Genomic DNA, 16,104 nt, shown 5'->3' on the forward strand with positions numbered 1-16,104 from the left:
GGTATTCAAATAAGGGTGATTAAGGGGGTTATGTGTCTATATACAAATCATTACGCTTGCAGTGAAGTCAACAGGGACAACCCAGCATTCCCACTCCACTGGTCCTCCCCGAACAATCCTAACATACACACACTATCATGTTTTTAAGTGCTGTTCCTCCGATTTGTCTGTCAGACATGCCCACAAATGTACAGTATACCATGATGTATAGAGTGATAAATGTGCAGGAAATGGAGAGAGGGAGGGAGAGAGAGAGATGTAGCAGCAGCCAGTGTGAGTTCAAGCCCATGCTAATAGGGTAATTGCATTGATTTCCATTTAGCTGCACTCTCTGATGTTATTTACAGCATTTAGCCCAACAAACAAGGCCTTTCTCTCTTCTCCCAGCTTGCTTTTAACCAGCCGTGACACACTGTCAACCCCTTTTCCTCTACCCTCTGCCCCCCCTTCACCCTTTTCACAACTGCCAAAACAGCAAAATACATTATTAGGCCATTAATAGCAGTCACGCTTACACATCCCTCCACCCCACCCCCCACCCCTCCTGTTTCATTCCAGTATTGCAACCCCCCACCTCCCCCACCTCCCCTCCTCTCGGGCCTGTTGGCACTCGCACTGGGCTGTTTTGCAGTGGCCTTGTTTATCCAACCAGCCTGAGATGTGATTGTGTGAGGAGGGGTGAAAGGTGAGGCGGTTTTGTTTCGGTGGACGAAATGTCAAGGCCTTACAAGTGTTAAGGCCAAATTATACTTTTGATTCAAGGTGTTCTAAGCCCCCATCACAGGTGATTACTGATTACTTGTGATTACTCCAGGTATAAAAAAAGAAAAATGGACAACACTGTCTGCATAATGAATGAAACATCCATCCACTGTTGTGCTAGTACCGTGACAGTCAACAGGTTAAATCCAGTCAGCCTTTAGAAGTCTGTCTTGTCTCACCTCTCTGTCTCACATGTCTCATAACAATAGACTATATCTGAGAGAGAGCGACAGAGTGTGAGAGAGAGTGTGGCAGTGATTAGCATGCAGCAGACAGAGCATTGTATTAGTGCTATATTAATGTGGTGGTCACGTCCGGGACACAGACAGACTGCATTAAGCTCATCATCACTCTTCTGCACACATCAAGGACTCTGCCGAGACCTGCAACCTACCAGACTAGTTAAAGAGCAACAGGAGATGTGGTAGATCTCTGTGTGCGTGTTAAGTGAAGAGAGTTCACTTTTTTCCTCCATTGATGCATGTGTGTTGATGGGGAAACAGGGCAGGAGGTTTTTCTGTAATGATGAGCACGATGTATGTAGGAGTGTTTCGTACATAAGGGTAACATATGCGTTCTGTGTGTTGTATTCGCGCAGCGTCCTCACATATGACTCATTTCATTCACATCCAAGGTCTGAGTGGGTGGTATAGTGGCTTGGTATTAACACCACAGACTCACTAGTGTGCGCAAGTGTGCGTGTTATACATACATATGAGTGTGACATACGCCGTTTGGGTGTATCCAAAGCGCACTGCAGTACCATCAGTGGCCACACATTTTAGCATCAACACATTTTAGGATCAAACCTCTAAGTGCATCTGAATTCGTGACAAAGTTGTCATTTACAAAAATGCTGAATATGTCGTTATCACACCTTCCTCTCAGGAGTTTCAGGAGGTGATGGTCAAAGGCAGTTGGGAAAAATCAGTCAAAGTAATTTCTTTAGTTCTATTCCCTTTACTTTCTCTTTCCCTCCCCCCTTATCCACCCCTTGTCTCATTTCATTGAATTTCGTCGAAGGCCTATTAGCTGCAGAGCATCTACCTTCCTGTCAATACAACCATCTTTTTAATCTGCCAGCTCTCTTTCCACCCCTGTGAGACACTGAATTGACTTAGCTGATAAAGAGATACCATACAAAAAAAGCTATAGTGATGTCATGCCTCTATTGTGCTTTACAAAGATGTACAAGGACTATGCTGTGGCATCAATCACCATGTCCCATTGCTGTAAATCCGGCTATGACAGTGCTTTTACAAAGAAAACAGGTGTGATTTCTCTGAATCACTGCAAAAAAAAAGTAAAGATTGTGATACTTCACGCACTACGAATAGGTAGTTTCCTCACTCTCCCTCCCTCCATCATTTTCTTTCTCCCTATGGGTTCAAACAGCAATAGCGAAAGCCCTACTGTAAGACGATAAGGGAGGCTAAGGCGCTTCTATCCCTGCAGAACACACACACTCAGAGGGATAAGCTACGGACTAGCCCGGATCCTCAAAACACACAAACATGGAGAAGCAGACGTTACAAAGCAGAAGCTCTCATCTCACCGCTAAGCAAGCAGGGGAAGGAGGGAGGGAAGATGAGGAGAGAATGAAAGGATTTAGTCTTCATCTGCGGATGAACGTGCCATCTCCTCCTCCCTGTTAGCACAGATTCCCTTGCTTCCCTTTACCTCTAATTGCCAATTCAGCCCTCTATTCAGCTCTGTCAGCCTGCCCTCAAAACACCCACTGTCTTTGGACAACTGGGTTACTGAAGACTGATACATGAAGTGTTTGGTAACACTCTTTACATTCCAAAGCAACATAAGCTATGGCTATGAACACTGGAAACACATTCCTTAAGCCAAGCACGCGCTTCACACTCCTCCGACACACTTTCTCCGCATGCAGATGGTGTGTGTTTAAAGCCAGCAGGGCAAGGCTATGCATGTCAGTGAGCGTGCATGCATGTGTATCTGCGATACGTGTGTGAATGCATGAGTGTGCTTCTCTGTGTACGTGAGCGCTGGAGGTCTCACCTGGGGGACAAGAAATTAACACAAGCAAATTTTTACTGCATTCATTTTCATTTTTCTGGTAACACGACCATCTGTTAACCATCCTGCTCCATACAGGAAGAAAAAAGAAAAAAAAGAAGAGAAGTGGGCTGCACTGCAATCACTCCCACAGTCTCCCTCTCTATCTCTCTCTCTCTCACTGCACTCCCCTCCACCCTCTCTCCAACACAGTGAGGGGCAGAGATAACACCTCAAGGCCATGGAGTTGCTGCCAGCCTTTAAACCTCCCCATCTCCCTCTGCCCCGCTCTCTGTGGTTTTCGTGATGAAAGAGGGGAGGCAGATCAGAGGAAAACATGGCAGCCCAAAGACCTGTATCCTCAGCCAAGCCTAAAACCAGAGCACAGAGTCACTGCCCTTCACCATTCACCTACAGCAGAGACCTGTGGACACACACACACACACACATTGGTGCACACTTGGCATACACTTGACGTATGTGCATGTGATGATAAGAAAGCACAATAATACACTTCTCTCTGCACACAAAATAAGCATTAATGTATGTTTGCGCCGACACACAGATGAAGTCATCTATTTGTGTGTGCGTGTGCGTATGTGTGTGTGTTAGGATACAGATGGGCTCCAGTGGGCTGTTACAAACCCACTCTGACAGCGGCTTAACGAGGGCACTGGCCTTTGGCTCCTGCATCTGTGTCGGTGTTGAGCAGCCAAAACACACAAACACGCCGATTAATAAAAGCTTAAATGTAAAATGCGTCCGCTCAGTGTATTATATATGTTCAGCTAATATCCTCTGACATCTGTTATAATGACAAAAATCAGCTCCTTCCTTCCCACAATACGTAGGAGTACTCTGCACTTTTTAGCAAAACACTTGGAAGTGTTTTGTTCATAGCAAATAATGACAGGGGAGAAGAGAGAGGGAGTGAGAGGAATACACTGATCTAATTAGCAGCTAGTTAGCAGCAAAACAGTTGAGTCCAATTATGGGGTGTGTTGTAGTGTATGTAGTGAGGGGTTTAAATGCTATCCTGGTTATCAAGGCTGTTTATTTGTTCTTCTACCAGGAGACACACTCGGTACATCTGACTGCTAGATTTAGACAAACAGGATAAGAGCGGAGCAAGTGTTTACTTTCGACTGATGATGAATTTAACACCAATGTGTATACGTGTGTGTGTCAGAGGCTTGAGTGTTGAGGAATGAGTGGGCATGTGCGCTTGCATGTATCTACCTGTGCGTGTGCATGTGTGTGCGGGAGGGCACGCATTTTTCTGATACACTCATTAATAACTGCAATCCTCAGAGACTAGCAGCGCCATCCCAAACTCTTCCTCACCGCCACATACCACGAGCACACCCCTATCTCTCCCACTCTTGCTCTCTCTCTCTCTCTCTCTTCCTCTTGGCAGAGTCTCCCTCTGTCGGCAGGTGCACGCTCCGGTGGCAGCCAAAGTGCCAACCTGCCCTCCATATGCCCGCCTCCGCAGTGCCAGCTTACTCCTGCCACTCCCCACCAGGATTTCAGCTGGCTGGCCACCCCAAATCTGTTCCCGCTTCCCACCCACCCCCCAACCCCCCAAACACACTCATCAGTATCCACCCCTAGCCTTTCTTCTCCCACACACATACACACACCCCCCTAACCTCATCCCTCCCTTGCCAGTTCTCTCTCTTGTCTCACACAAAACAGCAAAGCACTTTCGGCAGCCCGCTAACATCCACTTGTCTTATCTTTCCGTGTGCTTCATCCTCCCCCTTTAGCCCTTTTCTCACCTTACACTCTGCATTCCTCTGACCTTCATCTGCTGTTCTCCGCCCTCCTAAGCACGCCCCAGTTGTCCAGCTCTTTTCTGAGACCTCCCTTGACATGATGCCGAGAGACCGGAGCAGACACTCGCAGAGCCAGGAGCCAGGGCACATCAATCAGCACCGGAGTGTAGGACGACTGCGTGTCAGATCGATGCATCATCCTTCAACTGGTTGTACTCTGGGATTTATAGGGAAACCTGGTCTGGACCAGTGGTGTAGGGCATATTTTACTGCTAGCAAGTTGCTTTTGTCTCTATTTGGGCTCAGGGCATCAATGCATAGTGTAAGTGTGTGAGAGGAAGTGTGTTTATGTGAGTCTGCTCACTTAGAGCCGTTGATGTAACCTTGTCTGACCTTTAAGCTTGTAGTTTTCCCTAAGGGTGTGAAACCACTCCTATCGAGGGTACACTCCAACACCAAGCAGCCAAACAAACACAAGTAAACACACAAACACAGCGCCCATAGGGATGGACGTGAGAGTGGACGAGATATATAACCCAACCCTCTGCCTCCCTTTTTGTTTTTTTCCCCCTACAACAAAAGAGACAGGCGTCGCTTTTCGAGGACATATTGCACACACGCACAGACAAACATAAACACAGTGTGTGAGATTTATACTCTGCTATAGCCGCTGTGCTATTTGTTTTGTGGTCGCTGTAAGGCTTCCATAAACACAGAGTGATGGAGCGGTAATCCCGTGCCCTCTCCTCATTACTCCTCCTCCTGAGGAAGTCATCTGACCGGCCCCAAGCCATCTATCCAGGTCACAAGCATCATCTATCATCCATCATCGAGTCTCTCCCTGTCTCTCCATCTCACACTCACTCTCTCACACACACACACACACACAGAGACACACAAATTCAGTGTGTGACACTAATTTTAATAGGATGTTTTAGACCCCGTCACTGATCACTCGCCCCATGCCAAACCACTGTCTGAGAACGACAGGGAGCGAAGAAGAAAGCAAGTGAAAGAGAGAAGATATGGACAGGGGCGGGGGGGGGGGAGAGGGACAGAGAGAGGGAAAAAAAGGAGAGTGAAAGAGAGAGAGCGAGAGAGACCTTGCCTCAAGTCAACTCCAGTCTTTAACAGGATGTGATGAGCTCTCGCCATTCTCTTAATCTGTCTCCCATGATTCATTTCCATTTCCTGTGTGCCGAGAGGCTGGCAGCTCGGCACCAATCAGCCACGCAAACAAGCACACACTCCCACACATACACACTCGCACACACACATGAGCCAAACAGCGAGAATCTCTGCTAATAAAGTAGAAGACAGCGGCTTTTCATTCATTACACCCTTGAATGCGGTGTGGTCTCTGACCCAGGTGTTTCTTACCTAGCGTGGAAGATAACTGCTACCCCTATCCCACCAATTGCACCTCCTGCTGACACCCTGAGGTCATCTGTCTCTCATCCCCAACCCTTCAAACACTTACATATTGAGTAGAGGGAAGCTCCCTGCAGAAACAGCTATTTACAGCCTCATCTATATAAACACAGCAGCACACTGCCTGTACCTCCCCCGGTGACTGGCCATGGAGGTGAGAGGGATCCCTGCTACTCCAGATAGATCACTAGACAACAGCCCAGGAGGGAGAAACTTCATGCAGAGACAATAGATGCATGTCTATATAAGAAGGACAAATGCTTACCAGATTGAACAAAGAGGAGGAGAGGGGATTGGAAACAGGCAAATTGCATTTTCTTCATTTGTCTTAAGTGAAGAGGTTGCTTTGATGGCTAAGCTCTGAAATCCCATCGACTAATGATTGGAAAGCTGTCAGCTTAAAAGTCCGCCCCCACCCGCCACAAGAAACGTACAAAAAGATACACATAAACACACACTGCTCTACCGAGCTCCAGAGCAGAAAAAGTACAGTTGCCAAATGCCTATTACCCTCTCTCTCTCTGGGTGGTACAGTTCTGTTTTCCCCTCTTCCTCACAAATCTTAGCCTCACACACTCCTAATTACTCCGGAAAGTGAAGGAGGATTACCCTGCTTCTCCCTCTAACCTCATCTATCTCCTTTTTTGCGCTTGTTTCTCTTCCCGTCGTGCATTTATGGTGCAGTTAAAAGGGCACGGAACATTCGAGATCAATGGCATTTGCCCGTTCTCAAGTGTGTGCATGTCTCTGCCGGGCGCGAGTGGAAGTGAGGACATACATGTTTATTAAAACTATTAAGTGTGAGGACCTGAATACTCTGCTGAACCTGACGGTGTAGCCAGCAGGTGCTCTGCCAGAAAGGAAGTGGACAAACTGTAACAGGACCTTTGCTGCCCTGCAGAAGAGGATCATGTGGCAGCAGATACTGCCTGTTTTTTGTTACTTTGTCTGTCTCTGCATATGTGTGAGTGAGGAGACATGAAGATTAACATGCCTCTCTGCAACACACTTTTGCTGTTATGGTTTTATATTATGAATTCAGATTCCTTGTGGTTTCTTGATGTTTGGAAAGCTATGAGAAGATCCGTCAGATCGTGCAACAAAAACAAAAAAAATTACATATTTTCTTTAAGTCCACGCAGTTTTATAGGAAAACTTGGCTAGACATCTGGAACTTTGTCATATGTAGCTCCAGGGGCTGGACCATTGTTTACTGTTCATTCAACTTGGATGTGATTTTGAAAAAAAAAAGAATCTGAGGTTAAAAGACATTCTGAGGTTAAAAGACATTTCTCCTAGAGATGATCCTGTGTATTTCCATGAGAGGTAGGTACAGTCATCTTATACAATGATCCACGTGCTTGATGCTCTTCTCATTCATTCTGTTAAATTAATTAATAAATGGACATAGATAAGGCTATGGCCCCAGTCTGTCTGGAGCAGCAGTCTGGTCAGCATACAACGCATCACGTTGAGCACAACCTCTTACCTTCAGGAGTCAGGGTCCAACACGGTGTCACAGTGCATGCTTCGTCAACAGTCCTGTAAAGTCCCTGTGCAAGGACTGTGCTACAGGCAAAAATCAATAAAACGTTCTCACCTTAAAAGGACACACATATAAGTTCTACTACCTGCATCACAGTCTCTCTTTCTCGTCATACCTGCTATTTAATACATCTTTTTATTCAATTTAATTTCTCTCTCTCTCTCTCTCTCTCTCTCTCTCACACACAAACACAAGACCAACGACTAAGTTTACACAAACCCACACAAACCGGTTCTTCCTCTGAACATCCTTCATCCATCATTGCATTAACACAATATAACAAATCAATTACAACAAATAACCTCAAAGAGAGAAGCATTACGTACATACATTCCACACCCATTCTCAATGCACTTTCGTCACACTGGTGGGAAGCTTACAAATTAGTCATCACTCTGCTTTCCAATGTTAAACCACTACTCATCTGAGTGCTCATAAGTGAAAAATAATGCCGGCTACGTGCACATGTGTCAATGTGCAATGATGTACATCTGTGAAACTGTGTGTGTGTGTGTGTGTGTGTGTGTGTGTGTGCGTGTGTTTGTGAACCCAGTGCCATCAGATGCAAGCAGGGTTTAATTAGAATTCTCTGTAGTCTAATTTGATTAGGGGAGGCAAAGGAAGATGAAGGCTATTAGAGCTCAGCTATTTCTGCTGCAGGAATAATGTTTCAGGAGAGAGGTGACAACACACACGTACACACAAACACATACACACTTTCAACCACAAAATAAAAGAGTGCCCACGTGCTCATTGCACTCGCATTCCAAATGGGGTTCGTGTAAGTTCACAGCGACTTAACGCAAAAGAGCAGAGGTGAGTGTCCGTCATGATAGCCGAGTGTTTGACGAGCGCTCCCGAGTGTGACACACAAGACCTGTCAGCTGATATCCTTGCATGCACACAGCTGTGAAGGAACCGTTTACCATCCCACTGCTGCCGCTGCTGTATGTGTCTGTGTGTATGTGTGTGTATGTGTGTGTGTGTGTGTGTGTGTGTGTGTGTGTGTGTGTGTGTGTGTGTGTTTTTGTTTGCTCTGCTCCTCTGCGGCTGTGGACAGAACACACACACAAACACACACACACACACACACACACACACACACACACACACACACACACACACACACAACGCAATGTTCTCCACAAACAGCGTTGCATCTCCCTGGTGCCAAACTGACAAGACAACCAGAGGAAACAGAAAGAGAGAGAGACAGGGGGAGAGAGTGAGAGAGAGAGAGAGAGAACTGACTGCAGTCTATAAATCATGGCTGTATGCTACTGTGATACCGGCAAAGCCCCCATTACCCCCGACCCCCCCTCCCCACCCTGTCCCCCTCCTGCACCTGTTAGCACACTGAATGTCTGTTGGAATAGTCTATCAGCGTGTGAAGTGGTTTTTTGTTTGTGTGTGTGTGTGAGTTCCTGTCTTTCAGTGCAGGAGAGCCAAATGTCCTGACAGTGATAATAAACTGAAAAGGTCTTCCAATGTGACTTTATTTAAAGGACTAGTTCAACATTTTGGGAAATACAGTCATTAGGCTTTCTTTTGGGGATGAAATGAGAAGATTGATATCCCACTCATATCTGTGTGTTAGTTAAAGGAAAAGTTCCGCATTTAACTATTCAGCCATGAACTACAAAAAACAAGAAGTAATACGTCGATGATCTTTAGGGGCACATTTATACAGACTTGAACGTGAGCACATTTCTGCCAAACTATATGTCAAATAATTCCTTCAAGTACAGAGCTTGTTTTGGGACATGTTTTGTGTCCCTGGGTCTAAAGTCTAGAGGCGGAGGAAAATGTTGAACTATTCATTGAGGTAATGCAGTTCGAATAATGATGTGGCTGAGGTTGTGCATTTATTATATGGAGTTCTCACAAGTACAGCCATACAAAATATGTGTGTATTTCTGGAACTCCCCCGACACTGTTGCTGGTGGTGGTGGCTTGCATCCAGAGAGGAGCGGAGGGCCACAGGTGTTCAGGGTCAGGGTTTAACAGCCCCGGGTTTACGAGGAGGTTAACGGGGCAGCCGGTGAGACGCTCCATCGCCGACCGTTACAGCCATGACCGGGGCAGTGCCACCTGCGGACTGGCGCGGAACAGATGCCACACCAAGAACGGGTCAGAGCTTTTATGGGGAGGGCAGAGCGAGGGAGAGAGAGAGCGGGAGAGGGAACGGGTGAGGGATCTAGTAGTCCATCATTGTGACTGCTTTACTGCCGCTACTGCCATCTAATGACAGAGCTGTCAGAGCACATGGAGTGAGAGGGATGGAGGGATGGAAGGACCGAGGAGCGGAGGGGGAGTAAAATAGATAAATGGATACCATGATAGAGTGAACTAAGGGATAAAAGCACAGAGGGAGGAGGAGAAAGACACAGAGGCAGGTGACACTTGAGTAGATGCTAGCATAAAGAGAGTAGTGGACCCAACAGGGAGATTTGTAGGAATTGATCGGAGTAGATCGCCTCAGCTAAGAATGGAGAGAAGGAAAGATATTGTAGTTAATTGGATGTAATGATTACACTACTGCACAGATAATCTCCTAACACAGTATGGACTTCTCTGCTGGTTTTTATCAATGAGCGCTCTCTCTTGGCTAAGGTTACCAGGGTGCGATCATTCTGCAAACACGCAAGCAGATGCACAATATGCACGTTTATCCCAAGATGCTCTCAACACACACCACTCTTCTCCAGCCTTTTTCCTAAAGGAGCACTCAGTAATCACCAATGATTAGTCTGCAGTCTGATCCAGGGCTCAACACCAGCATGGCTCGCGCACATATTGATCATCCTTGTGTGTATGTGTGTGTGTTTGAGGAGAAAGGCTTTTTGTCCACGTCGCTGTGTTCTCAAGGAATTGATTTTCAGAGAGAGCCAGGGAGATGTGAAGAGAGAAGACCACGACGATCAGACTTGTTTAGTTCCAGATTTGTTTACGTGTTAATCTTGAAGAGAGACAAAGAGGACACACTGAGGTAAATGTCAGTTAAGACATTTGGTTTCCATTTTTTTTCCAGTCTATTTTCTGTCCAGTCCTGCAATGGACAGGATTACAAAGTGGTTGTCTGACAGATTTTGAGCAAAGGGAAACACTGGTGAGCAATACCCAGTGGTCCTCAGTGTCTGAGTTCTGTTATGAACTTTTGTTTGGCAAGATTTGCTCTCAACACCAAAACCTCGTCAGTCTGTGGCCTGTCATAACAAAACTCCGGCCCCTCTTGCTCTTTAACCTTACTTCCCCTTTTTCCTGCGAGCCTTTGTGCTTTGCAGTTTCACTATCACTTCAAGGTTTTTTTTTCTTTTTTTGTTTGTTGCCTGTTTTACTTTTCTTGTTCTCTGCTTCTCCGTTTGTCCATCTAGTTTTCTCTCTTCTTCCTCCCTTCCTTACCCTCAGGCTATAAGCGCAGACAGTTTCGGGGGAAAACAACACAGAACAGCAGAAAGCAATCCCGTCGATCTGAGCACAGCAGTCAGCTTTAACACACACAAGCACAGATACAACCCCACATGTATACAAACACACACATACTGTACCAGAAAGGCATTACGCACACAGGCAACACAAACTTAACACATGCACACAGGGGGTGTATAAGAGGTTTAAACAAGGTTTGATCTCTCTGAAATGAAATGGGATAAATACAAGGAGGAAGCACTGGTGTAGGAAGGATGGAGATACAGATAGCAAGAGGAATAAAAACAAAAGCAGGGGAAGGACTGACCATGAGCCATCCTCCATTTTGAAGTAGTTGCTCCCGAGCTCTAAATGCCCAAGTTCAAGTGCTTCTTCTGCCCACCTTCATCTCTACTTCCCTCACTGTCAGTCTCTCTTAATCCATTTCTTTCTGTTCTCTCTTACCATCACCCCACACATCCCCCAACCCCCAACCCCCAACGTATTCCTCTTTATCTAACCCAACCTTTTTTGTTGTCAAATAATCATGGAGAATGAGCATGTGTCTGACATGGTCTCCAAGGCAACGGCGGTTAAGACGGGAAGCCAGGCAGGGGCTCATTGAGAGTCTGAATGAAAGGGGGGTTGGTGGGGGGGAGAAGAAGCAACCAACAGCGCTGGGCACACACGCGCGCGCGCACACGCGCACACACACACACAAACACACACACACACACACACACACACACACACACACAAAACACACACACACATACATAGACACAAAAATACAAGACGGAGAGAGAGAGAGAGAAAGAGAGATGGATATACACTCACACCAACCTCTCCAGCTTTGGCCACTGTCACAACCGAGACCCTCTCACTGTGTCTCTAATCTGTGTGGCTCTCCTGCTGTGAACTTGGTTTGTGGGGAAGGGTCAGGAGCCTCATGGGGCAGCACACACACACACACACACACACACACACACACACACACACACACACAGACAAACACACAGACACACACACAAGACTCGCACAGTAATGGGGAGGGAGGAAAGGGTCACAGGTTCCCTGAGGAAGAGGATGAGAAGGAGAAGGATGAGGATGAAGATGAAGGAGAGTCAGAGAGAGGAGGCCTGGAGGAGACAGAGGGGAAGGTGAGGAGGCGCTTGCTTGCAACTGAATTCCCATCTTTTCTTATCTCTCCCCGGATTTTGTATGTCCTCATCTTTCCTTTTCCTCTCTAATTTCCTGTTTGTATCAGCCCCTCTTTGTCCTTGTTCGTGTTGCTTTTTGCATCGGTCTGTTTGATCAAACTGTACATCACCTTGAGCTTGAAGAATACTCTCTGGTCAGAGACTGTGACACATGTAGAAAAGTGATGCAGTGAGTCCTCACTTTGTAAGACCCTCCTTTCAAACACACACACACACACACACACACACACACACACACACACACACACAGAACGCGTGTCTGTGTTTCATTTTGTCTTTTTTTCTCACACAGCAGGCATTCTGTGGCCTTTAACAGCAGATCTCCATTTCCGAACCCTCCTTCTGAACAAGAGAGGAAGGCTATAGCAAGACACAGAGGAGATGGTGAAGACTGGCTGACACACGATCAAAAAAAAAAAAGTACAACGGATGAAAAGCTGTTTCAAATTCCTTGTCTAAAGTAGAAATGATCGCAAATGACGTCAACTGTTTTGATATGCTTACTTGGTTTGTGGTGATAACTAGCCACAAGCTGAAGAGATTACACACAGATTTGCTGCTTAGTGGACCTAACGACACCTAATACTCATAGTCCTATACACGTGGTGACATGTGGTGTGGTTGAGAAAACTAATATCTGTTTTTTCATTGGACAACTCATGTACTGTACCCTTACAGAAATCATTGTTGGCATGATCCAGGATCTGTGTAATTTTGTTTCTGTTGGATTAGTTATTCACTTCACTTGAATGTCAAAAACATAAGGCCGGCCTCTGTGATAATAACCTTTGAAAGCAGGCCTCTACCTACTACTAATCTACAACTGTTAGTCTTGGGATGATTTGGGTTTCCAGGACACCTGCACTGTAATAATGTGCATGAAACATAAAAAAAACAGTATACTGCACAGTCAAAACATGTAGAAAAAGCAGAAACAAACAAACAAACAAACAAAAGAAAGAAAGAAAGAAAGGCACAATATCCCTATTTAATATTAAATAATAATGAAGGAGGACAGTGTTGTTTGGGTAATGTGCGACAATGTGCCAAAGAAAAAAAAAACCTGTTAACAGGGAGGTTGGCTGACTGGGCAGCTGGCAGGTAAAGGGGTCTATTAGAATGGGCGTGGGGTTGCTGAGTGAAATGTGTGGGGCCAAACTAAAGCGGTGTCGGTTATGGTCTAACTGCACACTCTGCCTGCTGACTAAAGCACATAAATAATTTAGCTCTGGTAAGTGTCAGTGAAGTGTACCCACTTCTGTTGTAGAGTGACAAGAGTCATACAAAGATGAAAACACACATTAGCCGGAGGACGAGCACCTTGGTACAGATATAGATGATAAACTTGAACTATGTGAACAGCAATATGCATACATGCTCATACACTATACACAGCAAAGTGCATATTTTTTTTGTCTATTTTGCAGGTGTGTAAGTCTACCTTGTGCATGTTTAACAACCATGGAGCAGGGAAAACATTTATATATACACGTGCAAATAAAAAAAGAAGAGCCTATGGTAGAATGAACCCAATATCGAGGCACAGAGAGAGAAATGTTGTATTTTTTAAGTTCCTCTCTCTTTCATTCACCCATACTACCTCTATCCGTCATTTTCTCTCCCTCTCTCACTGCCCTCTCTTGGCTGTCCTCTCCACAATCAGTGCCCAGTGAGCCGTGAGACGCACTTAAGCGCCGACCGGCGGTAACCTCACGCCGCCCTAGTACTCACTCTTTTTCACACACGCACACACACACGCACACACACACACACACACACACACAAACGAAACCACAAACAAGCATATGTGCATGAAAGCGCGCAGAGTCACCGGCACAGACACAAAGACACACGGGTACACACATAGACAGATCACACATACAGAGCCATACATTTGCTTTTCTCCTCTAGTTAACGCGTGGTTGTGTTGAATAAAACACGGGCTTCCACTTAGAGCCCTGTTTACCTGCTGACTTCCACGCTGATAAAGGGCTGAGGGCTTCGCAAACCTGAGTGAGAGCTGCTGTCACACAGCATTACCAGTCTTGGATCTCAGATTTCAACCTCAGGACCAGCAGCACAAAGACAAGCGTCTCCTTAGATGCACTCCAGAGCTAACCTCAAACCTCCTCTGCACTTCCCCAGAACACACAAACACAAACGCACATGTATACACGCTGTCTATACCGCTGTGCATGTACAAAAGGGATTTGCGAGCATATATGTGTAAAAACACACAAAGATGTACAATTCCACATCACACACAATTGCCATTGGCTTACCTGGCAAGTAGTAAAGTGGTGCTTTTAGTCCAAACATGGTTACTGTTTAAGTGTCATGAAGAGAGAGCAACTTGTTTGAAACGCGCAGGCAGCCGTCCTGTCCTGGATGACTGCGCTAGAGAGGGGCTGTGCCCTCGCAGCCACCCAGAAACAAGGCTCTGTGTGTGGGGAGGCTGGGCTGGGACTCAGCCTGTCATCCCCGCTCTCTGGTCCTCGCTAACCAAGCGTGAGGCTGGGACCGCCCAGCCAGCTAGGACACACACATACACATACACACACACACACGCATGCACACACACGTACACATACACGTACACAATGACACAGACAGTCACACAGATACACACAGACAGAGCGGTGCAAGGGGTCAACCCCTGAGCACGCCCCCGCTCTCGACCCCCTCGCTCTTGCTCCAGATCCCCTGGGCAAAGGGTCAGCTCTTTCTTAAACGCACACACACAAACGCACACCCAGAGAGTCGGGACAGCCGGAGAAAGAGGTGAAAGCTAGCGGTCCAGTGCCATGAAGAGGTGAAAAGAGGCAGGACGGAGGATAAAATACAGGCGGGGTAAATCCTGCAGACGAGAGCAACGACTGATTCCCGGGACTTGTCTTTTATCCCTCTATCCAAGAAAGATGATCAGAGGAGAGTCGGCTCTGCTTCCTCCACTATACTGCTGCCACTCTCACTCTCTCTCACTCTCTCTCTTTCTCGCTCTCTCATTTTCTCACCCTCCCTTTTTTTCCCTCTCCCTCTCTTTCACTGCCGATACGTAGAGAAGGAGGTGGAGGAGAGGAGGAGAGAAGGAGGGCAGAATGAACTCCCTCCAGGCAACAACACAGCCAGATAGCAAGAAAGTGTGTGTGCGCGCGTGCGTGTGTGTGTGTGTGTGTGGGGGGGGGGGTAGTGTTAGAAAAAAGAGATAGGAGAGGCCAGGGTACATGGTACAGATGAGAGGGAAATACCGGCCACTGCTGATGCTTCACCCGAGGAGGAGAGTGGTCACAGTTCAATTTGGAGTCAGGGTGACAGCTGATTGGACAGCCCCTGTGACAGCGAGAGGCCAACGACTATCAAGGGAGCATCTGTTCACACCGTATCAGACAGTAGGAAAGCATCAACCAATAGAGAGTGCAGGGAGAGTGCGGTGGGTCTTCAAGGGCAGCTCACAATAGAACAGCTACGTGTTTGGAAGAGGAAAATATAAAAGATCCCCCGCCTCCATTCCCGTCTCTGAAAATGAGAGTCCTCGTCTCTGTCTGCGAGTGTGTGGGTGCATTTGTGTGTCCGTCTAGGAAACTTGGCTTGTGCAGCCTAGCGCACAGACTGCTCACCATGCTGCGCCGACAGCAGACTTTCCCCCCTTCTCTCTCTCTCTCTCTCTCTCTCTCTTTTCATCACACACACACACACACACACACACACACACACACACACACACACACTGCACATGAATAAACGCACAAACTTGCTGTGTTATCTCGTAGTCTGCTCTGCACACAAACCTGTCGGAGATGGTGGCAGTAGGGGTGAGGAGTTAACTATCTGTAGGGAAGCAGCCAGCGGGGAGAGGAGGGATGGGGGGGGGGTGATGGGGAAATAGTCTAGAGGGACAGTTTAACCTCAGGGCTCTTGAACCCCATTCTATGAA

General features: G+C 46.7%; 1 protein-coding gene across 3 annotated transcripts in view; it reads right to left on the minus strand.

Annotated features, from left to right (window-relative positions):
• Positions 1-16,104, minus strand: part of gse1b (Gse1 coiled-coil protein b) — a 168,419-nt gene that overhangs the window by 49,723 nt on the left and 102,592 nt on the right. Inside the window, exon 1 of one of the 3 annotated variants that reach the window (XM_023395750.2) lies at positions 14,453-14,601. The exons of the other annotated variants lie outside the window; for them this stretch is intronic. Coding sequence (XP_023251518.1) covers positions 14,453-14,489 — 37 coding nt within the window. The 5' untranslated portion in view covers positions 14,490-14,601. Of the gene's footprint in view, positions 1-14,452; positions 14,602-16,104 lie in introns of those variants that run through there. 3 annotated transcript variants of the gene reach the window in all.

The sequence above is a fragment of the Seriola lalandi genome, unplaced genomic scaffold, assembly GCF_002814215.2.
Source record: "Seriola lalandi dorsalis isolate HSWRI2012SDOR001 ecotype SW California unplaced genomic scaffold, Sedor1 jcf7180002054968, whole genome shotgun sequence".
Classification (NCBI taxonomy): domain Eukaryota; kingdom Metazoa; phylum Chordata; class Actinopteri; order Carangiformes; family Carangidae; genus Seriola; species Seriola lalandi.